Source organism: Camelina sativa, chromosome 19 (genome assembly GCF_030686135.1).
Source record: "Camelina sativa cultivar CO46 ecotype springtype chromosome 19, ASM3068613v1".
In the NCBI taxonomy this organism is placed as follows: domain Eukaryota; kingdom Viridiplantae; phylum Streptophyta; class Magnoliopsida; order Brassicales; family Brassicaceae; genus Camelina; species Camelina sativa.
The window spans coordinates 19,450,951-19,476,628 of record NC_141898.1 but is presented as its reverse complement, the minus strand read 5'-3'; the positions used below and the strand labels follow the sequence as shown (position 1 = coordinate 19,476,628).

The following is a 25,678-nucleotide window of genomic DNA, read 5'->3' as shown; positions in this document are numbered from 1 at the left end:
CAAACAAATGTCCTAAACAGGACCGCCACAAAGGCCAAACAAATGTCCTAAACAGGACCGCCACCAAGGCCAAACAAATGTCCTAAACAGGACCGCCACAAAGGCTTAACAAATTTCCTAAACAAGGCCACTCGTCCCAAAGGACCATCACAAAGACCACTCGTCCCGAAGGACCATCTAAACAGAGAACTCTGGCTAAACAGCCCACCACAAAGACCACACATCTGGGTAAACAGCCCGCCACAAAGGCCACACATCTGGTTAAACAGTCCGCCACAAAGGCCACACAATGGCTAAACAGCCCGCCACAAAGGCCACACATGGCTAAACAGCCCGCCACAAAGGCCACACCAGCCTGTCCAAGGCTCACAATCACCAAAAATGGACAAATTCTAACTCACATAAAACTTTCCATTTTTAGACTTTCCACTTATGGAAACTTTCCACTTTTAGAAACCTCTAAATCAGGAAAATTTCCCTCAAACACTGCCTCACGGAAACTTCGTACCCCGAGCACCAACTCATCTTGTTACTTAGTCGCACATCCAACCACCCCTAAGCGACCAAGTAAACAAGAGAGATGGGCTGGAATACTCCATTCCCGCTCCAGCCACGGACTACAACTGGGACCAGGCTAGACAAGTTCAAGTTGCGACCTGATTCTCGAACCACTTCTTGAACCTTGCCTTCATCTTTGCCTCTGGCTCCCAAGTCTGCTCCTCAACACCATCACAGTCTCATCAAAGGAATCTTCTTCTTCTAAAGTTCCTTGATCCTCCTCTCGAGCACCCTCATTGGTCTCGCCTCCAAAGTCATGTTAGGTTGAAGATCCTCAGGAATCTTAGCCAACAACCGATCATCCTCACGGAGACACTTCTGCAACACAGACACATGGAAAACCTTATGGAATGCTCGCATAACCTCAGGTAACTCCAGTCTATATGCAACTGGTCCAACTCGCTCAATCACTCTGAACGGACCCATATACCTACGACTCAACTTAGTCTCAGTCAATGACCTTTTTGGACCCTGCAACATGGCCATATTGAGGTACACTCTATCTCCAACCTGAAACTCAAGATCTCTCCTCCTCCTATCGGCATAACTCCTCTGCTGATACAGAGCTTCCTTCAAGTTCAGCTTGAGAACCTGAATCTTCTCTAATGTCTCTTGAACAAAATCTTCCCCGTACATGCTCCTCTCCCCCATCTGATTCCAGCATAACAGTGTACGGCACGACATCCCATACAAAGCCTCATAAGGAGCCATGCCAATACTCGCCTGGTAACTATTGTTGTAAGCAACCTGCTCCATCCACTGCCTATGCCTCAAATTCAGCTCGGGCTGAGTGAATATATACTTCAGGCTTTTATGATCTGTAAACACCTTTACCTTTGCACCAAAAAGATAAGATCTCCAAATCTTCAGGGCAAAAACTACAACACCCATCTTCCAAGTCATGAGTAGGATAGTTGTCCTCATCCTTCCCCTTCAGGGCAAAAACTACAACACCCATCTTCCAAGTCATGAGTAGGATAGTTGTCCTCATCCTTCCGAAACTGCTGCGAAGCATAGGCAATCACCTTCCCATGCTGCATCAATACACATCCCAAACCAACTCTGGATGCATCTGTATACACTACATAAGGTTCTTGTAAGACCCCGACCCTAAAATCTCGTACATGGCCGTACAGGCCGATAAAAATTTCTTAGGGCCTATGTAAATTCTACTCGTTCGTTTAACAGTTTACAACAGCGGATATGTAAAACAGGTGAAATAACTTAAAAATACGCATTCATTAATTCCAAGGTTCAATTCATCCTTAACACCCATGCATGGTAACAATACAAATCTTAAAATAAAAGTCCATAAATTAAAACTACCCAAGACACCATCCTCTCCCTCCCTTGCCTCTGTCACACGAGCTGTAGTGACTCGTGCTAAGAGTAAAAATCCAAAGTCAAAATTCCTCGGACAAAGGGAGTTGGGAAGACAAAGGAGACCGAATAAGGAAGGACAGTCGAAACAGAAGAAGAAGGGCCACGAAATCAACATTGGAACCGTCCGTGTCCATACCACGTACCATGTACCATGTACCGCAGATCCATCCGAGAGCGTACCACAGATCCGTCCGTGTCCGACCGCCTGCGTGCGTTAATGAGAAGGAAACTCATTAATAATTATTTTGTGGGCAATTTTAGTGTTAGTGGGGAGGAAACCCACTAAGAATTATTTATTTAAAGTGATGGATTAGTGGGAATATTTTCTTCCCATATTTTGTCTTAGTGGGATTATTTTAATTAGTAGGTTTGTTAGTGGAGCACTAAGTGAATAATTTAATCAAAGAGAGAAGTGGAGGAGAAGCTTCTAAAATCGCCACTTGTTCGCCATGCAAAGAGAGAGCCGCATGTCCAGCCACTTGTCCCAGCCAGAATCACACCATTTCTACTATAAATAGGAGGCCTTGGTGTGTGTTGAGAGAGATTTTCGTTTCTCTTGCTAAGTTAGAGTAAAAGAGAGAGCTAAAGAGTTAAGAGAAGTTAGAGAAAGAGCGAGAGAGAGAGAGTTCTTTCCTTAGAGTTTCTCTTCCGCGAGTTGTTAGCCAAGTGCTGCTGTAGGAGCTGTTCGTGTCCAGTCCTTGCTAGAAGTCTGTTTAGATTTTGTTCTTCTCAGCCAAGCCAGGTGAGTTTCGATGCATGTGATATGGCACATGATAGGTGGGGTTTTTAATTGTTTTTGCTTAGGATTTACGGGTTAAATCTAGGCATTTTCGTGGGTGTTGGGGTAGATTCGATTCTTTTCTTCTAGATTGAGTTCTAGATGGATAAGTCTCGTTTTCTTTGTTTCCTTGCATGTTGGTGAGGTTGTGTCTAGCACTTAGTCTCTAGATTTATTTCTAGTTTCTTTGTTGCTTGTTTCTGGTTGCATGTGGCTTGTGTGCCTTGCATGTTGTTATTGTTGCATGTTGCTTTGTGTGCATCGCCTATTGTTGTTTGTAGCTTGCATGTAGCTTGTGTGCTTTGCAGGTTTGTTTGGTTGTGTGTTGAGGTTGTGCAGGAGAAGACTTCCCCAAGGCCGTAATCAGAGAAGATTACGAAGACTCGGAGAGATGGGGTTGCTGCCTATGGCCGAGTACTACACGATGGTGTAGGTGAGAGCGCCTGTAGAGAGGGACTCGCATGTGATGTTCTATGCTCGCGTGCCTTTGTGGCTGTGAGTATAGGTGTTCACAGGTATGGGAGAAGTAACAAATTGATGAAGTGATGAAGTGATGAAGTGATGAAGTGATGAAGTGATGAAGTGATGGAGTGAAGGAGTGAAGGGCCTTGAAGATGAAGAAGAGTTGTTAGCTTCTGCATGCGTATACTTTGATAGTATACTTATTGCATGACTAACTTGCATATTATCTTGCTTGTTTTTCTTGCATTTGGCTTGCATGTTGCATTTGAGTGCTGCATGTAGTTGTTGTTAGTTAGCTTGCATGTTGTGTGTTGCTTGATGGGGTTGGGGTTGGGTTTGGTTTCTTGTTAGGTTTCCGAACTCACTGAGTGTTAGCACTCAAGACTCCATATTTGTTTTGCAGGTAACCATAATGGGGAAAAGCCTTAGAGGGGAGCACATGACGTTAGGCCAGCCGGTGTAGAGTTGCGTTGCCTTTGCAAGATGATGTTTTTGTAAAATTAAATTATCATGTTTTGGATCTAGGCCTGGTACCAAAAACGTTGTTAATGTTTTATGAACGTATTTTGTTAAGTAATTAAAGTATGAAAGTTGTTTTATTAAAGTGGTGTGGTTCAAATGGTACTAGCCTTGTTCGGGCCAACACAACGCTCCAGGCCGCGAGGGTTACAAAGCCTAAGCAGGCTCGATCGTGGGCGGAATTGTGCTAGGGAGGACCGGTCGGGAAGTCTGCAGCTTACGTACCTCGGCTGTAACACCCCAGTGTCGTTCCCATAGTAGCGTTCCGTTTCTGTCCGTTGGCCTGCGTGGTCATAGGATGGTTCAGGGGTGTTACAACGATGGTATCAGAGCATGGTTATGATGCTCATGGAACACACGTTTTCAAATTATTTGCAAAGGCAATTTTAGGAAACCGGTACGTCCTTGTGCATTTTAGGTAGATGGGATTAGGACTTACCCTTTGGTGCTGGTGCAGATGTCAGACCGAGGAAGTGAAGAGGGATGGTTGTGGGGTGATTCAAGAGTTGAAGGAGAAGAGTGGCGAGACTCACTGGAGGGTGAACAATATGACGTCGAAGATGAGTGGCAAGAACCGTTGGAGGATGAACAATTTGATGCTGAGGGAGAATGGCAAGAATCGTTAGGAGGTGATCAAAACAATGTCGAAGAAGAGTGGCAAGAGCCGTTAGAGGGTGATCCATATGATGTCGAGGGAGAGACAAGATCAAGAGAGAATGACGATCAGACGATAGAGAGGTCGAGTTCCAAAAGAAGTGGGTCGCAAGGATCATTACCCGGAGAAAGATCAAGATTCATGATGGAAACATTTTTCGGTGGAGACTCGTCTGGTTTGCGTTTTAATAATCCGGGTCAACAGCGAGCAAGTTTCCGTCAAACACCTAGTGTACAACCTGCTTATCACGAACCATATGAGCCAAGGAGTGTGCCGCCAAGGCAAACGAATGTCCCTCAAGAGCCGAGACAAAGGAGTGCACCCGAGGAGCCAAGACAAATGAATGCGCGCAAAGAGCCAATAGGTCAAGAAAGTGGACCAAGAGATGATAACGCTTATGCGACAGCAAGCGTCACACCCAAGGGAATCAGAGGCTCTGAGCTTCCTGAAGATTGTGAGGGTTATGAAAAATTTGGGAACTGAGTATTTTATAGGAGGATCGAACACGTTTGAAGCAGATAATTGGTTGCAAAGCATGGAGAAGAATTTTGAAGCAACCTGATGTCAAGAAGACTATAAGAAAGATGTTGCAGTGAACTACTTAAAGGATGATGCTAGTTATTGGTGGACTAGTGTGAAGAGACACTACGGTCATTGAGATCCAACATGGGCAGAGTTTCGAAAGGAGTTTGAAGGAAAGTATTTTCCACCGGAGGCCAGAGACAGATTGGAGAATGAGTTTATAAACTTAGAACAAGGCGAGAAGAGCGTTTGAGAACTAGAGTCAATCTTTACTCGACTGCGAAAGTATGTGTACCGAGGGCGAGACGATGAAGCAGGTATGGCACGCCACTTTTTACATGCGCTACGACCAGATATCCAAAGTAGGCTCATGTCTGTCACTTACCAACGAGTTGAGAAGTTGGCTTAGAGAGCTGTGAATGTGGAGGAGCACATAGAAATGGAGAAGGAAGCCATGCGAAAAAGACCAAAAGAAGGGAAGGCGAAGATGATGCCAAGTGGTGGTGCAACCCGAAAGAAGAGTCGATCCGACAAGGAAGGGCGTAGTCCAAAACTGGGAAAAAGAGGAGTTGTGTGTTTCTCATGTGGAGAGTCGTGCCATTATTTTTGAGAGTGCTCGAAGGCCGGAAAGAGTAATCGCCTAGTGCCATCTCACATCATATGTTACAATTGTGGCAAGGGTGGCCATTATAGGGCAGCTTGTCTGATGATCAATGCCATAATAGTGGAACCAGAAGCAGAATATCCCCCACTGACCAGTCCCGAGGATGAGCAACTTGTGAAGCGGCAAGTGTGAAGGGATCGCGTGTATCCTTCCCCTTAGGTAGTTAACCCTTAGAACTTCAGAACCGTGTGGCGATCGGGAAGGTAAGTATGGGTGCTAACTCCATCTTTGTGTGTTTGTGTGCTTGTGTGTTTGTGTGTTTGCGTGTTTGTTGTCCTGTTGTGTGATAGTTGTCTAGGCTTGTGGAAGCATTTGGTGGTGCTAGTACAAGTCCTAGTTGTTGTGTGCAGGAAGCCTTCTAGCTAAGCGTTTTAGAGAACCCTTAGTGATAGGCCGTGTAAGGAAACCTTAGTGTTCTAGGTCGAACCTTTTTCCTAGCCTCTTATGGAAGTGTTGAGTTTGGTCGAGCAAGTTGGGTTGGTGGCTGGAAGCAAGTTCGTGTTCGAGCGAGTTGGCCAAGATCAAGCGCACAAAGGAGAAGAAAAGAATTGAAGCAAGGCACATTAGAAAGAGGACCAGAGGAGTTCAAGGGGAATTCTAGGACGAATTCCTATAAGGGGGGGGAGAATGTAGTGACCCGTGCTAAGAGTAAAAATCCAAAGTCAAAATTCCTCGGACAAAGGGAGTTGGGAAGACAAAGGAGACCGAATAAGGAAGGACAGTCGAAACAGAAGAAGAAGGGCCGCAAAATCGACGTTGGTACCGTCCGTGTCCGTACCACATACCATGTACCATGTACCGCAGATCCATCCGAGAGCGTACCGCAGATCCATCCGAGAGCGTACCGCAGATCCATCCGTGTCCGACCGCCAGCGTGCGTTAATGAGAAGGAAACTCATTAATAATTCTTTTATGGACAATTTTGGTGTTAGTGGGGAGGAAACCCACTAAGAATTATTTTAATAAAGTGATGGATTAGTGGGAATATTTTATTCCCATATTTTGTGTTAGTGGGATTATTTTAATTAGTAGGTTTGTTAGTGAAGCACTAAGTGAATAATTTAATCAAAGAGAGAAGTGGAGGAGAAGCTTCTAAAATTGCCACTTGTTCGCCATGCAAAGAGAGAGTCGCATGTCAAGCCACTTGTCCCAGCCAGTATCACACCATTTCTACTATAAATAGGAGGCCTTAATGTGTGTTGAGAGAGATTTTTGTTTTTCTTGCTAAGTTAGAGTAAAAGAGAGAGCTAGAGAGTTAAGAGAAGTTAGAGAAAGAGCGAGAGAGAGAGTTCTTTCCTTAGAGTTTCTCTTCCGCAAGTTGTTAGCCAAGTGCCGCTGTAGGAGCTGTTTGCGTCCAGTCCTTGCTAGAAGTCTGTTTAGATTTTGTTCTTCTCAGCAAAGCCAGGTGATTTTCGATGCATGTGGTATGGCACATGATAGGTGGGGTTTGTAATTGTTTTTGCTTAGGATTTACGGGTTAAATCTAGGCATTTTCGTGGGTGTTGGGGTAGATTCGATTCTTTTCTTCTAGATTGAGTTCTAGATGGATAAGTCTCGTTTTCTTTGTTTCCTTGCATGTTGGTGAGGTTGTGTCTAGCACTTAGTCTCTAGATTTATTTCTAGTTTCTTTGTTGCTTGTTTCTGGTTGCATGTTGTTATTGTTGCATGTTGCTTTTTGTGCATCGCCTGTTGTTGTTTGTAGCTTGCATGTAGCTTGTGTGCTTTGCAGGTTTGTTTGGTTGTGTGTTGAGGTTGTGCGGGAGAAGACTTCCCCAAGGCCGTAATCAGAGCGGATTACGAAGACTCGGAGAGACGGGGTTGCTGCCTAGGGCCGAGTACTACATGATGGTGTCGGCGAGAGCGCCTGTAGAGAGGGACTCGCATGTGATGTTCTATGCTCGCGTGCCTTTGTGGCTGTGAGTATAGGTGTTCACGGGTATGGGGGAAGTAACGAAGTGATGAAGTGATGAAGTGATGCAGTGATGAAGTGATGAAGTAATGGAGTGAAGGAGTGAAGGGCCTTGAAGATGAAGAAGAGTTGTTAGCTTCCGCATGCGTATACTTTGATAGTATACTTATTGCATGACTAACTTGCATATTATCTTGCTTGTTTTTCTTGCATTTGGCTTGCATGTTGCATTTGAGTGCTGCATGTAGTTGTTGTTAGTTAGCTTGCATGTTGTGTGTTGCTTGCTGGGGTTGGGGTTGGGTTTGGTTTCTTGTTAGGTTTTCGAACTCACTGAGTGTTAGCACTCAACACTCCATATTTCTTTTGCAGGTAACCATAGTGGGGAAAAGCCTTAGAGGGGAGCACAGGACGTTTGGCCAGCCGGTGTAGAGTTGCGTTGCCTTTGCAAGATGTTGTTTTTATAAAATTAAATTATCATGTTTTGGCTCTAGGCCTGGTACCAAAAACGTTATTTATGTTTTATGAACGTATTTTCGTTAAGTAATTAAAGTATGAAAGTTGTTTTATTAAAGTGGTGTGGTTCAAATGGTACTAGCCTTGTCTGGGCCAACACATTGCACCAGGCCGCGAGGGTTGCAAAGGCTAAGCAGTCTCGGTCGCGGGCGTAATTGTGCTAGGGAGGACCGGTCGGGAAGGCTGCAGCTTCCGTCCCTCGGCCGGAACACTCCAGTGCAGTTCCCATAGTAGCGTTCCGTGGCTGTCCGTTGGCCTGCTTGGTCATAGGATGGTTCGGGGGCGTTACATTCACTCCCACTATCACTGGGACTGTTACTTAGACTAAGTACCGAAATCTTCCTATTTTCATCCAGAAACTTACATGCCTGCATCATCTACAATGTAAGTCAAGGATCCCTTTTTCTTCAACTCAAACATCTGTTCACTACTTGAGTAGTCTCGAACTCTCCATTTTCCTCTGAATCCATCGACTATCAAATCATGGCCATTGTCCTTTATGGACCATGATTCGTCCTATTCTTGTTCCGAGGTTTGTACCTCTATCGATCGCATTCGCGTACCGCTATCGATCCTTATTGGCACTGACTATCGTACCGCTATCAGCACTTATCGGCACTGGTTGCCGTACCGCTATTGGCACTTATCAGCACTAGTTGTCGTACCGATATCAGCACTTATCGGCACTGGTTGTCGTACCGCTATCGGCCTTTATCGGCACGGGTTGCCGTACCGCTATCGACACTTATCGGCACTGGTTGGCGTACCGCTATCGGCACTTATCAGCACTGGTTGCCATACCGCTATGGGTACTTATCGGCACTTTCTCAATCGTACCGCGGTCGTACCATCTCATGTACCGCGTACGTACCAACTCACGTACCGCGTACGTACGAACTCACGTACTGCACACGTACCAACTCATGTACCGCAGGTACCGAGGGAACTGGTCATTACATTTCTCCCCTACTTAGGACTGATTCGTCCTCGAATCTTTGCTCTCCTTCCGAGGAACTTCCCTTTTATCGAACTATTTCTTGAAATTTACTTTCATGACTTCTTCCGGTTCCCATGTTGTCTCTTCTACTCCTTCACATTCCCATACAACCTGAATCAACCTGGGATTGTGAAATAGTAGAAGAGACAACTTGGGAACCGGAAGAAGTTATGAAAGTAAATTTCAAGAAATGGTTCAAGAAGAGGGAAGTTCCTCGGAAGGAAAGCAAAGATTCGAGGACGAATCAGCCTTAAGTAGGGGAGAAATGTAACGACCAGCTCCCTCGGTACTGGCGGTACGTGAGATAGTAAGTACGCGGTACATGAGATAGTACGAACGCGGTACAAGAGATGAACGTACGCGGTACATAGGAAGTGCCGATAGCGGTACAAGAGATGAACGTACGCGGTACATAGGAAGTGCCAATAGCGGTACGACAACCAGTATCGATAAGTGCCGATAGCGGTACGGCAACCATTGCCGATATGGATCGATAGCGGTACGCGAATGCGATCAATACTGGTACAAACCTCGGACCAAAAATAGAACGAATCATGGTTCGTAAAGGACGATGGCCATGAATCGATAGTCAATGGGACTTGGATAAAATGGAGAGTTCGAGACTACCGAAGTAGTGAACAGATGTTTGAGTTGAAGAAAAAGGAAGTCCTTGGCTTACATTGTAGATGATGCACGCATGTAAGTTTCTGGATGAAAATGGGAATATTTCGATACTTAGTCTAAGTGACAGTCCGAGTGATAGTGGGAGTGAAAGTTCTAGTGATGGTGATAGTGATAGTGAGAGTGATAGTGACGTAGGACTATCCGGAAATGGTCGCATCGGTGAACGATGTATCGGGCCGATGGGCAAGGATGGACCGATTAGACCATGGGCCAATGGGTGGCCCGGAAACACGGAAGTCTTGCAAAGATTTAAGCCGACTCACGGGAAAGGAAACCCGAGAGAAATGGAAACTCGCGGAAAAGGCAAAATTGGTCGGATAAGGATAGATGCGAAAAATATGGAAGTTGGGGGACGATAGGGTTCATCGTTTTGGGGCAAATCAAGGCAGTTTAGTCGACCCTATATAAAGGATATAACCCTTAGAGAAATTCTCTAGTTTCGCATAATACCTTTTAGCCACCGCAAGAGAAAGAGAGGAGAGTTTCCATCGAGCTTGCAGAGGATTCCTAAGTCTAGATCGAGAGAAGAACGGTAATTCTTCCTCCACCTTGATCCATCGATAGTATATGGTTCATACATCGGTGGTTAACAATGTAGATCTGTCCGTGTAAAGGCCGGACAGGACCGCAGACGGCACCGAGATGCCACATGTGTGGGAACCGCACCCTGGTGGTCCGGTCGAGGGACGGAAGTTGCAGGTTTCCGACCAGTCCTCCAGGATGCGACTCCGCCCGCGGCTGAGGGTTACTTAGGCTTTACAACCCTTGCGTCCCACGCGCGTTGTGTTGACCCGGACAAGGCCGAGTACCATTTGCAACTTGCCTTGTTTTCCCGAAAACCGAATATATTACTTTAATAATTCATTTTATTGAAAACAAGTCATCAAAGCAATATTCATAGGTAGTCGGATAACTTTACAAATATCGTTTAGGAAAATATAGGCTTTTATAAAGAACACAGAAAACCCTATCTCGTACCCTAATGTTTGCTCCAACTCTAGACTCACTTAGGCTTCCTGCAAGACAAAAATATCATCATGAGTAATCTAAGATTACTCAGTGAGCCTGGGCACCCCTTTCCTAAACAGGATTCTACTTCCCCAACCCGACTACCCCAACAGGCAAAGGAAACAAGAAAGGCAAACAAGCCAGCAACAATCAAACCTAAAGAATTACATGAAAGCCTACGCTAACATCATGCAAGACTAAGCAAACAACATGAAATGCTAAGCTATCAACATGCAAGACGAAGCTATCAATATGCAAGCAAGCAAAGCAATCAATAAACAATCAAAGCAACACAGCAGAAACAATAGCGGAAGCTATAAAGAACAAACAAGTGAGAGAGGTTGGAACGACACGACTCAACTCGGACGATCTACACTCGCTATTCGCAGAAAAAGACAACTTGGACGATCTTGCACCCTCTTTGTCTATTTATAGATAATTTCGTCTTCTACGCATTATCTTCTTGCATCCTCTTTTGCACTTAATTCTTGGCCCATGCATTTCTTTTTGCACTTTGTCGCTCGTACTTGGTTCGACCTTCTCGATTTGTTTTGCCATTTTCGATTGATTCACACCGCTCTTTTGCTCCTCCGATTTCTTAGGATTTGCCTCATCCTCCTCCATCATTTCTCTTTTTGCTCTCTTTTTTTTTTTTTAAACTGGTTGCCCTTTCTTGATTGAACTTTCTTGAACTTTTCTTGCACTTCTTTTCTTTTGTCTGATCGCGCTTTGTGGTGAGTTACGTGAATCCTCATCAATCACGCTGATGCAAGCTAATTATGCAAATAATTAACTATGCAACCTATAAAACTCAAGCAAATAAAAGCAAGCAGTTAAACATGCAAAGATTAGCAAGAAACAAACACACAACACCACAAACACGGCTAAAGAACACAAAGTACTTTTACAAACGAAGAAAGGTACAGAGGTTCTACACCACTTAGCTGATACTTCAAGGGTTTGAATCCTAGACAAACACTACAAAGGTTAAGTCTAGAAGCTTACACACTAGAAAACTATCCAACCCTTACACTTAAACCTTAAAGGAAAACTTCCCTTACTCCCAACCACTCTACTGGTTCCTGCGCTTGGTACACTCTTCGCAAGTGCACACACAAGCCCTATCTGGTTCATCAGGTCGCGGTTCAGCGGGAGACTCGGTTGAGGTAGAGGCAGCAGACAATGAGGTTCCAGCTTGATTCATCGGGCTTTCTTCATCTCGAACAGCTCGGTCTAATGGGTTCTCCCCCGTATGCACAAGTTGGCTTGATGGGGCCGCTCCCTCTTGCACAACTCGGTCCGGACAGCTATGAGTGAAATGTCCACTCCTCCCACACTCGGTACAGATGATATGATCTGGGATCAACGGACGTTGCGGTCTTGCTCTCCAGCAATGATTATTCAAGTGTCCTAGCATCCCTCACGAATCACAAGGCCTCGAATGCCTCATGTAATCTGGGTTCAGTCAGTGATAGGCAAAGTTCCCTCGCATCCCACAATCCTCACACTCCGCATTCTCTGGGACAGCATACGTCTAAACGACGTCCTCCAACAGTTCCTGGTCCAATTTCCAACTCCCTCGCACAGATCGCAATAAGGCTGATTCCTTATATTGACTTGGTTCGGATACACCACTCTCTTTCGGGCAGTGGCTCTAGTTCACAGTCGGCCTCAAGGTTGCGTAGTCACAGACTGCGCGTCCGGCTGCTCTCTCGATTGCATTTCCTTATATTTCATTCTTGGCCTCTTCGAACTGCTCTCTCCTGCCTCGAATCTTACATGCCCTTGGTTCAATCTCCTTAACTCGGAGATCCTCTCCCATTCTAGGTCTCTTGGTTCTTCCTCTTGGTCAGCTAACACCATCCGCAAAGGTATGGCTCGAATAGGACTGTTGCGCCTCGGCACAACCTGGTCCAGTACTGCTTGGTCTAGCACCACTTGATCTGGTCCATCTTGGTCTCTCACAACTTGGCTTGAACTGGCCCTTGGACTCGCATCCTCTCTGTGCTCCATACTTGGATCAGCTTCTTGGTCTTGATTTCTTGATATCGCTTGTTGATCATTCCTTGGTTCTACCACCAAAGTCGGTATCCCCTCATCATCACTTAACAAAACCTCGATCACCTCCACAAACTCTTCTCTTCTCGTCGGTTCTTTGGACTTAGAGTCCCTGTCACCTAGATTCTCTTTCCTCTCGGCCTCCGGTACTATAGGCCCACCTTCTACTCCATCCGCTCTCTCCGGTGAGTGCAACTCGTTCAGCCTACGTAGAATTTCTGCGACCGTCTCTGCTTTCTCCTCCACCGGTTGTCCAGCACTGGTACCTCCAGTCTCGGGTGTTACCCCATTCCCACTAGCAGCGCTGTTACTGTCGCATAAAAGACTACGGCATGCCTCCGTCAAGAAGTTCAGAATCCTCTCGACTGCCTACGGGTACTCTCTCATATAATCTTCGGGATTAACATCGCCATGATGATCCTCCACAAGTTCCAACAGCAACTTTTGTAGCTTATCGGCGAGCTCAACCTCCTCCTCTCCATGATCTCCAATTGAAACAGTTTGAAAACTTCCTTGAGCGTCTATCCTGACTTGGATACGACTTGGCTCACCAATCTCCAACACAACCGTCTGATCATCCTGATCCACTTTCACTTCTTCTGATCCGTCCAGACACTCGGATGGATCGGTCTCAATAGACAGGTTGTCATCGTCTCCGACCAATCGCCAATCCACACTCCAAGTGTTCAGATCAATTGGTTCATGACTACTCTCCGACTCCGTCGACAAATACCCAATGTGATGCTCATAACCCTCATGTCTCGGCCCCTCTTCCCCTGAACCATCCCCGCAACCTGAATCACCTGAAGACATCTAAACCCACAAAACAAGGTCAGATGCTAGCCCATTCTAAGGTTCAACTTAAAAATAGACAAGCAAACAACCGGATAAAATTTGTGTTTTTGCGACACATTTACTCGATAAAACTTTGAAATGCACAAGTGCTCGCGGGTTCGAATACACTGCTCTGATACCACCATTGTAACGCCCCCAAACCGCCGTACAGCCGGACAGGACCGCGGATGGCACCGAGACGCCACATGTGTGGGAACCGCACCCTGGTGGTCCGGTCGAGGGACGGAAGTTGCAGGTTTCCGACCAGTCCTCCAGGATGCGACTCCGCCCGCGGCTGAGGGTTACTTAGGCTTTACAACCCTTGCGTCCCACGCGCGTTGTGTTGACCCGGACAAGGCCGAGTACCATTTGCAACTTGCCTTGTTTTCCCGAAAACCGAATATATTACTTTAATAATTCATTTTATTGAAAACAAGTCATCAAAGCAATATTCATAGGTAGTCGGATAACTTTACAAATATCGTTTTGGAAAATATAGGGTTTTACAAAGAACACATAAAACCCTATCCGGTACCCTAATGTTTGCTCTAGCTCTAGACTCACTTAGGCTTCCTGCAAGACAAAAATATTATCATGAGTAATTTAAGATTCCTCAGTGAGCCTGGGCACCCCTTTCCTAAACAGGATTCTACTTCCCCAACCCGGCTACCCCAACAGGAAAAGGAAAAAAGCAAGGCAAACAAGCCAGCAACAATCAAAGCTAAAGAATTACATGAAAGCCTACGCTAACATCATGCAAGACTAAGAAAACAACATGCAATGCTAAGCTATCAACATGCAAGACGAAGCTATCAACATGCAAGCAATCAATAAACAATCAAAGCAACACAGCAGAAACAATAGCGGAAGCTATAAAGAACAAACAAGTGAGAGAGGTTGGAACGACATGACTCAACTCGGATGATCTACACTCGCTATTCGCAGAAAAAGACGACTAAAGGGAACAAGGACTACTTGACCACTTTAGACTCTTAACTCAAACACAACTCGCAAAGACGACTAGAATACAACAAGGGACATTTGAAATACGCTAGGCTCTTTCACCTATGCGACAAACAAAACATCTAGAATACTGCAAGGAATACTTGAAATACTCTAGACTCTTTCTCCTAATGGCCCTCGATAATAAGTTCCGTTCCACAACATTTCCCATGTTGAAACCACAAAGGTAACCAGCATGAGCCCCCACAAATGCTACATCGTCATGTAGCGGTCACGCTAGTAGCTAGCTAGCCGTGACATTGTCCCGCGCGGTGGTCATCGGGAACTCTCGCGAGACAAAACGCATTTGGAACAGAAGATCGACTACACTATTCTAGCTAGGACTCCAGAAACAAAATCGAGAGACTTAGCTAAAATACACCAAATAACTCAAGCAAGAAAATCAAGCATAACAAGCAAGAAAATCAAGCAAGAGAACATGGAACAATCAACAAGCAACAAGAATGGCAATTCATGCAACTTAGATTGTCCTACAAGCATGCAACACATCTACACAACTTAAGCGATTTAATGCAACAAGTTCAATTATGCATGCAACCAATTTTAAGCGATTTAACCCATTTAAATCCTTTAAGTCCATTTACGCATGCAAGCCAATTTTTAAGCGATTTAACCCTTTAAATCCTTTAAGTCCATTTATGCATGCAATCTAACCTCAACCAGTTTTATGTAATAAAATTGCAAATAAACTTCACCAAATTACTTTATGCATGAATCCTACCATATTTCGCATGCATCAACTTAAACTGATTCTAACATGAATCTAGTCTAAATACATCACGCAAAGAAGTATGTGCAAGGATCTAAAGATCAATGCATCACTCCACACAACTACCACAGAACTCACCTTGGGGCAACGGATGATGATTGGACTTCACTGCACCGCGGATCAGACAACTCCCTCTTCTTGCATCCAACAACGTCTTCACAGCTCTTCTTCGTCAACTCTTTCCTTGGTCCGCAACCAGCGTTTCTCCCCTTGTCTAACAACGACCCTCTCGCACCACTCTCTTTTTTTTTGGATTTTTGAGAGCAAAATCAAGCTTTGAGTGTTTAGGGTTTTCGAAAATGAGAGAAAAATAATCTCAAGGGTCCTATTTATAGGTCGAGCATCCCCCTTTCTTCCCTTAGTGCGTTTTAACAAATGGCAAGCATGAGCTTGCATGTGGCGCGTGTAAGCCACTCACCAGCCACTTGGCGACCATGAGCTTGCATGTGGAGCGTGAGATACACTCTCCCTTGCATCAAATTTGATTGGCCTAACTCATAGAAACACAATGGTTATGCCGCCACTAACTCCTCTTCCTACGGCAAAATCGTCCGGTCCTACCGTACGGCACGTACGGTATCATTCGGACATCTCTTGGCCATGGGTCGGTCTTGGTCCAGATTATGTCCGGTTCCTCCGGACTCCCTCGGTCCTCTCTCGGACAGTTCTTGGTCCTTTCTCCTTCGGTCCTTCCTGTCCCTTCCAATACTTCTCTCGGACCGTACCGTCCTTCCCGGTACTTCTCGGCCCATACTGTTCTTGGTACTAGACCGTCTCTTCCGCATACACAGTTTTCCGCATAAACCGCCAACTCCCAATCGATCTTAAGGTCTCGATCGTACATCCGGCCACTTTGGTCTTGGCTTGGTCATCCTCCGACTCATGTACTTTTCCTCGGACTTCCTTCGGTCATTCTCCTTTGTTTCTCTTCCTCTTCCTTTCTAAGTTTTTTCCAGGCCATTCCTTCGAACTTTTATTTTCGGAATTTCTGACCTTAGTGAGGGTCACTACATAGGGATGGATAGATTAGCACCGTAGGTCAAAACTGAAGGTCAGTGCGTGACTGTGGCCGAGTTCCATGGTTGATTCTCTTGACCCGTGGTTTATTTAATCTCGTTAATTGCTTGTCTTTGTTAGTGGTTAATGTGTTCTATTGCAATATGAATGGTGGTGTTCTAAACGAGTTGGAAAACTATCCTATGTGAATTGTTTGACTTGCGTGACTTGATTGGAATATACCCTGTGTCGGATTGAGATTATTGAGCTGAGCCTAGTGAGACGGGATGACCGCTCCACTAAGCAAACTTGTTTGCTTACGCCTCCTTTTTATGGGCGTAGGAAAAGAAAGGTCCGGTGATCAGGATTTTTGTGGCTGACTAGCTCGTGTGACGGAGGCAAGGGAGGAAGAGGATGGTGGCTTTGGGTAGTTTTTATTATCTCTTGTTATTTTACGGATTGTACTATTATCATGCATGGGTGTTAAGGATGTTTGAACCTTTAAACTAATGAATGCGTATTCTTAAGTTACTAAACCTGTTATACATATTCGCTGTTGCAAACTGTTGAACGAACAAGTAGGAAATTGATAGGCCCTAAGAAAAAATTTTATTGGCCTGTACGGCCATGTACGGGATTTTAGGGTCGGGGTCTTACAATAGATCCTTAGTGAAAATGTCCGCAAATTGGTGAGCTGATGGGACATGCAAGACTTTTATTTCACCAATGGCGACCTTATCACGAACGAAGTGGATATCGATTTCGATGTGCTTTGTCCGTTGGTGCTGAACCGGGTTAGAGGATATGTAGACGGCGCTGACATTGTTGCAATACACAAGACTGGCCTTTGGAAGCGAAATTTGCATTATTACAAGAAGGCCTCGTAACCAAGTGGCCTCAGCCACAACATTGGCAACTCCTCGATACTCAGCTTCAACGCAAGAACGGGAAGTCGTTGCTTGTCTTTTGGCTGACCAGGAAATGAGGCTGTCACCGAGAAAAACACAGTAATCAGATGGGGAGCGTCGCGTGTCAGGGAAGCCGGCCGTATCGGCGTCGATATAGGCGACCATGTTAGTGATGTGGGAGCGGTGAATCTGGAGATCATGTGATATTGTGCCTTTAACGTAACGGAGGATCCGCTTCAATGCAGTTAGTTGTGAGTCCCATGGATCTTGCATGAAGAGTTAATATGACAACCCGTCCTGCGGACCCCACTAGCCTACCCGCTAGCTGCCCCAACGGACCCCAAGCTGGCCCTGCAGGGCATCGATCCTAACCTCTCACTATTGACATCCAAATCCACCAGTAGGTTATTGGTCCGCCAGGCGTTCCTCGAACCCTGGTCCCCACCCTTTAACAACCTTCCCACAGGATAAGCTGTCACCAATTGAGCTGCAGATCAGGGTGGAGACCAGGGTTCAAGGAACGCATGACGCACCAATAACCTACTGGTGGATTTGGATATCCATAGTGATGGGTTAGGATCGATGCCCTGTAGGGCCATCTTGGGGTCTGTTGGGACGGCTAGCAGGATCCACAGACGGTCCGTTGGGGCAGCTAGCAGGGGGCTAGTGGGGTCCGCGGGACGGGTTGTAAAAACACATTTTTAGTGGTAGAGTAGTAGATAACATTATAAATGGATGTAAATAACATAAGAAAATGATGCTTAGCCAGTAGTTTTTTTAAAAATTTATGTAATCATATTTTCTTTATTAATATATTTATCTCATATGTTACAATCTCAAAAATGTAATTTTATAAATTAGAGAATTAATATTATTTTAAATATATTTATTCGATATGTTGCAATCTAATAAGTAATAATTTTACTATGTACAATACTAAAATGGAAATAAAAATATATATCAACATTCTCAAAGGAATCAGTTTTATAAACATTCATTATTTTCCAAGTTTTTTTCCCAATTACATTAAACACATTACAATGCAATAAAAATTTTAAATAAATGTCTACTAAATAAATTAAAATTTCAATACTTAAATGTAAATCTTATTATATCACATTGTAATGTGTTTTTATATCACTTAAAAATAAAATATATTATGATACGATAGAATTTAATTTACATTATTTTTTAACTTCGTATGACTGATATGCAATTTTGGAAGATGAAGTGTAAAATTGCAAAAACTGGCAACATAAAATTTTTTTATTTTGCAAAAACTCCCTCTAAATAACTCTCCCCACAGCGATGTAATTACTAATAACAAAGTATCTTTTTGAAATTACACAGTATTTAAAGTTAAAAATATGGCTGACGATCTATAACTCTTTCTAAAGTCAGAAAATAAATTGTCAACTCTTTTAATAATACCATATTCAATTAGAAAAACTGAAAAACTTTCCAAAATAACCTAATAGAAAAATAAGTAAATTTTCAAAATAGCTATTCACAAGTAAAAAAAAGTAAACAATGTACCAAAACTAGTCATTAGCAAAAGTAAAAAACATGCCAAAACAAATAAAATTAGTTAAGATTGAGTCAACCATAAAATTTAATGATCGTAAATTTAATAAATTTTCATTATATTACCTAAAAACACAAAGTTCATTTAAGTGTTTTGACTTAAACATTACAAGTTAATTTACTGTCAAAATCAAGATTAATTCCTGAAATATGAGCCTCCTCTTAACCAGTATAAATGGAGGATTTTGTCCTCTAACTATCAAAGAAAAAGAAAAAAACAATTTTGTTCAACTTTCTTAGTTCATTGTTGAAGCTAATTAAGGTAAAAAGTACTCTTTAATCCTCAGCGATGAATGAACGCGACAGTATCGCTTCTTCCGAACCACAGTCGAGAACTCAGCAGTCGGCTGTCGACTCCTCCTTGCCTCCTTTGAGCCCTTCTTCGTCGTCATTACATCGTCATCCACTTAGATCTATGAACCTTTCTCCACCGTTGTTACGTGGTTCTTCGTCATCGGCTCATGTGGAGGATAACAAAAAACCTTCATCGCCTCCTTCGGGTGTGAAGAGAAGAGCAGGAAAAAACATTGAACCTTTAAGCAAACACTAGAGGAGTGTTTGAGTGGATAGTTGTTTCAGTAACTTCTTGGAGCTACCTCTTTCTCCGGGTGTTGTTTCCTCTACTAGTTCGGCTGATGGAGACTACCAGAATACTTTAGACCTCGAAGACGAGTATACTGCTGATGAATTGAAAAAGATTTCAAAATGTACTAAACTTACCGAGATGAAATCTGATCCTAAGAAAGTCAGAGGGTAAGTTTTGAGATAGCTTTTTGTTTCATTTTTATCATACATTTATCCATATGTATTGTCTTTCAGAATCTTGGCAAACAGAGAAGCAGCTGCACGTTCAAAGAAGAGGAAGTCACAATACCTTCTTGACTTGGAACACCAAGTAAATTTTCTTGAGAAGGATACCACTTTGATGCAAGAAAAAGAGATGTTTTTGGAGGTGAGACATCATATTAGCAACTATGAAATTGTCATATCTAAACTCCGTATAAAAATGATTCATGTTATGATCTTAGTGAATTTATATTGTTGTTGCATGCAGAATGCTAAGAACATGCTGATTGATGAGAAGGAGTTCAGGATTCGACTTGAATCGTTGGAGCAACAAGCAAAACTTCATGACGGTACACATCATCTAATTAATTTCCAGTGATACTTAATCAAGTTTTTTGTTTTCAAATCTATAGTAAATTTAAAATTTTCGAACATAAACGGTTGTAACTGGGTGATCTTTGTTTATGACCTCACTCGTGTAGTAATGTTAAATCATATTTGATATTTTAACGCATAAAAACACATTTAAGATCTTCATGCTTAAGGCAGGATTTTATTAGATCCTTAACTGTGAGATACATTTATTATTCTCCGCTATACCATAGACGTAATATTTGTTGTTATGTGTGAACAAAATAATTCGGTTGCATGCAGAAATCAAAAGTCCAAAGGCGACGACAACGTTGAACGAACAATTGAGTGTGGAAGCACAACGGCTGAAGGAAGTATTAGCATCAAACGAACAACTGAGTGTAGAAGTCCAGCGGCTAAAGATGGCAATAGGTGATGTGATGCATAACGACGGCTATCAAATTGACCCAAACATCTTGCAACAACTCACCATTAATGAGTCCGATAAGCCACAGACAAGCAAGCAGCTCTGACTTTTATGGACAAAACTAAGGGTGTTCGGTGACACTGGCAATCCTATGGGTTCTAGGATTGGAGTTATATTTAGTTTTTTTTTTGTTTTTTACAAATATTGAGGGTCATGGTGAGAGTAAAAAAAATCTATCTCAATAGTCTTGCTCATAATGATAGATAGATTTAATGATTGTAACCGTGAGGTCTCAAACAGTATGACCTTTTTATATATATATATATATATCTAGTTATGTTTTTCCAGTGAAGCTATGTTACGTTTTTAGATCGATAATTAAGCATATGTAACTTTATGAATTTCTCTATGATAATTCATTAGCAACTTTTATCACTTCTATTAATTTAATTTAAGTAATTTCTATTTTTATACTCAAAATCAAGTTGTAAGTTATATACATCTTCTATATATTGAAAGAAAGACATGATTGGAGAATATGTCAAACTCATGTTTTCTCAACTTTCCTACTTAATCAAATCAGTTATTTTATTAAACTTACTAGTTACTAGTATTTTCTGGTACTATGTACATATACGGTATAATAGACATCAATCTGGTTACCATTTTTACTGTTCTTGTTATAATTGGAACTCCGTAGAGAATGTTATTCACGATCAGATCAAATCCAAGATCATATCTATGCTAAACAGATCAAATCCAAGATCATATCTATGCTAAAGGAATATTCTAGAGATATACTATTAAAACGACCTGACCCGTTTTTTTAATAATAAAATATAAATAGTAATAATAACTAATCTACAACTAGTGGTCCTATACCCACTACTCGCCTAACCACAATCACAATCTACAACGGAAATAATACCAATACCATTAACCAATAAATTATCCAATAAATAATAACCAATAAGCAGTATATCAATTCCAATAACCAACAACAGGGAAACATATAACCGACAATCCTAACAATATTCTAATGACCCAACTTTAGCAACCTAGCAATGCCAAACAACAACCAATCGAGTCTCTAGAACATCCTCCTCTTCATTTCCTTGATTCCACGATCACACTTTGCCTTTACCTACACCACAAACACAAATTGCAATGCATGAGTATTTTATTAACACTCAGTAACGCAATCCTCCCATCTACTGAGTTATACACACAAGCAATAGAGATACTCTAACCATCAAACAACAATCAACAAACAAACCAGGCACTGCATCGACCGACACAAGCTTGCATCGACCGACACAACCTGGGGACTGCATCGACCGATGCTCCCATTGCATCGACCGACGAATGCTCGACATTACGCGGAAACCCTAGGTGCCTCGACCAACGCCTCCACATGGCATCGACCGATGCTCCTAGGTTAATCCGCGCCGTCCTCGCACTGCATCGACCGACGCACAAAGTGCATCGACCAACACACATGTCGAGCATTGTTTTCCCCGAAGCTTCTCGCCGGATCTTCGTTCCTACAAGCCACAAACTCGATCCCAAGCCACAAGGAAGCCTCACACGAACCTAGATAACGTTCTAACAAGCTACACAACACAGAAACACGCAAATCAGAGAATCTCCAGATTAGATAAGCCATGGTCATGAACTTACCTTTGCCACAGAAGAAATCCGACCCAAACACAGGAGGTTAATGCTCCTAGGAATCTTCTACAATTATCCCAGCTACAGATCTCTACAGGAACAGTCTCAAATCTCCCAAAAACCTCAAGAACACTCAAGAACCTTTTCTCTCTTCTCCTTTTCTCTCAAAAACGGCCAAACTCGCCGAATGAGACAAAACTCGAGTTTACAATTCTCCCCCACCAACATAGATTCGTCCTCGAATCTCGAACATCCATCAGCCAAGGAATCTCGTGCAATCGTCTCCACGGCCCGCACTCCTCTGAGTGATCTACGAAAGGTCATCTCTAGGCGATAGACTCACGTTCCAGGCACTATTCGCTCTCGACTTTTGGACTTTCTTTTACTCACAGGCCTAAATCTTGAGTTTTTATCGGCTCCTCATCAGACTGAAGTCTGCATGCCATGATATTGGCTCCCCATCGGGCCGAAGCCCGCATGCCATAATATATAAAGAAGTCCAATACTCGTCTCTCATGTTGTCACCCTACAACGCGCCCCCGGATCGTCATCCGAAGTCGATATACCATCCATACTCTCAAGCCACAAAATCTCATAATATGATGGTACTAGGAGAACCTAAGTCCCCCAAGAGTCGCGAGCAAACAATTCTGAACACGTCTGAGTCCTATCCCTATCCAGGTTTCCTTCACAAGGCTCGCATAAGACAACACAATGTCCTACCAACCACATATTCCCTCACTGGAATACCTCATGACCACACAAAGATCATCTCACTGCCCCACAGGTCGCCACAAAGGCCAAACAAATGTCCTAAACAGGACCGCCTCAAAGGCCAAACAAATGTCCTAAACAGGAACGCCACCAAGGCCAAACAAATGTCCTAAACAGGACCGCCACAAAGTCCCAACAAATGTCCTAAACAGGACCGCCATCAAGGCCACTCGTCCCAAAGGATCGTCACGAAGACCACTCGTCCCGAAGGACCGCCTAAACAGGCAACTTAATGGCCAGAAAATGTGCCGACTTAGTCAACCGGTCTACAATGACCCAAATAGCATCAAACGTCCTGGACACTGGCAAACCAACCACGAAGTCCATAGTAATCATATCCCACTTCCACTCTGGAATGGGAAGACTCTTCAGCAATCTACCTGGTACATGATGCTCAGCCTTCACTAGCTGACACACATCGCACCTCGCAACCCAACTAGCCACGTCCTTCTTCATCCCGACCTAGTGATAGTACCTCTTGAGATCATGGTACATCTTAGTCGCTCCTGGATGAATAGAGAACATGCTCGCATGAGCCACTCTCAGGATCTCTTGCCTCAACTCCTCATCCTTAGGCACACAAATCCGCCCATGCACCAAATAGTACCATTAGCCGAAACCTGATACTCTGAATCAACATCCTTTGAGGCATTCACCAGCGCCAAATCCTTCTCCTGAGCCAACTGCACTCTGCTCAACTGATCTGCTGTATCAGCTGCCACCAAACCCAACGGCTCCTGTGAAACAACACACAGATTCAATGCACTGATCTCTCCTACCAGAGACTCCATACCATGCTCCTGAGCCGAAGCCGCCCGCTTCCGACTCAAGGCATCAGCAACCAAGTTAGCCTTACCAGGGTGATAGGCTATCTCCAAATCATAATCCACCACCAGCTCCATCCACCGCCTCTGCCTCAAATTCAGCTTGGGCTGAGTGAATATATACTTTAGGCTCTTATGATCCATAAACACGTGTACCTTTGCACCATAAAGATAAGATCTCCAAATCTTCAGGGCAAAAACTACAACACCCATATCCAAGTCATGAGTAGGATAGTTGTCCTTATGTTTCCGCAACTGCCGCGAAGCATAGGCAATCACCTTCCCATATTGCATCAACACACACCCCAAACCAACTCTGGATGCATTTGTATACACCACATAGGGTTCTTGTGAGATCCCGACCCTAAAATCTCGTACATGGCCGTACAGGCCAATAAAAATTTCTTAGGGCCTATGTAAATTCTACTCGTTCGTTTAACAGTTTCCAACAACGGATATGTAAAACAGGTGAAATAACTTAAAAATACGCATTCATTAATTCCAAGGTTCAATTCATCCTTACCACCCATGCGTGGTAATGATACAAATCGTATAATAAAAGTCCATAAATTAAAACTACCCAAGCCACCAACCTCTTCCTCTCTTGCCTCCGTCACACGAGCTGGTCAGCCACTAAAATCCTGATCACCGGACCTTTCTTTTCCTGCGTCCATAAAAAGGAGGCGTAAGCAAACAAGTTTGCTTAGTGGAGCGGTCATCCCATCTCACTAGGCTCAGTTCAATAATCTCAATCCAACATAGGTTAGTTCAATCAAGTCATGCATGTCAAAGAACCATGGGATAGCTGTCCAAATCGTTTAGACCAACTTCTGAATATTGCAATATAAACATTAACAAGCCAAGCAAGCAATCACGAATAACCATCGGTCAAGAGATCGACCATAGAACTCGGCCACAGTCACGCACTCACCTTCGGTTTTGACCTACGGTGTTAATCTCTCGATTCCTATGCCCAAATCTGATCCTCGCCTCTACACGGACAGATCTACATCGTTAACCACTGATGTAAGAACCATAAACTATCGACTGATCAAGGTGGAAAAAGACTTACCATTCTTCTCTCGATCTAGACTTAGGGAATTCTCGGTCAAGCTCTATGGAAACTCTTCTCTCTCTCTTGCGGCGGCTAAAAAGGTCTTATGGGAAACTAGAAAATTTCTCTAAGGGTTTCTATCCCTTATATAGTGTCGACTAAACCGCCTCGAGTTGCCTCAAACGATAAGCCTTATCGTCCCCTAACTTCCATACATTTTGCATCTATCCTTACCCGACCAACTTTGCCTTTTCCGCGAGTTTCCATTTCTCTCGGGTTTCCTTTCCCGTAAGTTGGCTTCAATCTTCGCAAGATAGTCCTACTTCACTATCACTCTTACTATCACTATCACCATCACTCGGACTTTCACTTAGACTAAGTACCGAAATCTTCCCATATTCATCCAGAAACTTACATGCCTCCATCATCTACAATGTAAGTCAAGGATCCCTTTTTCTACAACTCAAACATTTGTTCACTACTTCGGTAGTCTCGAACACTCCATTTTCCTCTGAATCCAGCGACTATCAAATCACGGCTATTGTCCTTTACGGACCATGATTCGTCCTATTCTTGTTCCGAGGTTTGTACCGCTATCGATCGCATTCGCGTACCGCTATCGATCCTTATCAGCACTGACTGCCGTACCGCTATCGGCACTTATCGATATTGGTTGTCGTACCGCTATCGGCTTTTATTGGCACTGGTTGTTGTACCACTATCGGCACTTATTGGCACTGGTTGCTATACCGCTATTGGCACTTATCGGCACTGGTTGGCGTACCGGTATCGGCACTGGTTGTTGTACCGCTATCGGCACTGGTGGGCGTACCGCTATTGGCACTTATTGGCACTGGTTGCCGTACCGCTATCGGTACTTATTGGCACTTTCTCGATCGTACCGCGGTCGTACAATCTCATGAACTGCGTACGTACCAACTCACATACCGCGTACGTACCAACTCAT

General features: G+C 43.6%; 1 protein-coding gene and 1 long non-coding RNA gene across 2 annotated transcripts; both read left to right on the top strand.

The window, feature by feature from the left end:
• The first annotated feature begins 2,514 nt into the window (after positions 1-2,514).
• LOC147920811 (uncharacterized) lies at positions 2,515-3,785 on the top strand. The gene is made up of 2 exons (XR_015590458.1): positions 2,515-2,683; positions 3,585-3,785. It is a non-coding gene; the product is annotated as an uncharacterized LOC147920811 (long non-coding RNA).
• Positions 3,786-19,113: 15,328 nt separating this feature from the next.
• LOC104767941 (bZIP transcription factor 29-like) lies at positions 19,114-20,740 on the top strand. The gene is made up of 5 exons (XM_087501241.1): positions 19,114-19,326; positions 19,417-19,577; positions 19,644-19,776; positions 19,879-19,960; positions 20,292-20,740. Exons 1-5 carry the CDS (start codon positions 19,114-19,116, stop codon positions 20,492-20,494), a joined length of 792 nt encoding a protein of 263 aa, XP_087357367.1. The 3' UTR covers positions 20,495-20,740.
• Positions 20,741-25,678: the final 4,938 nt, after the last annotated feature.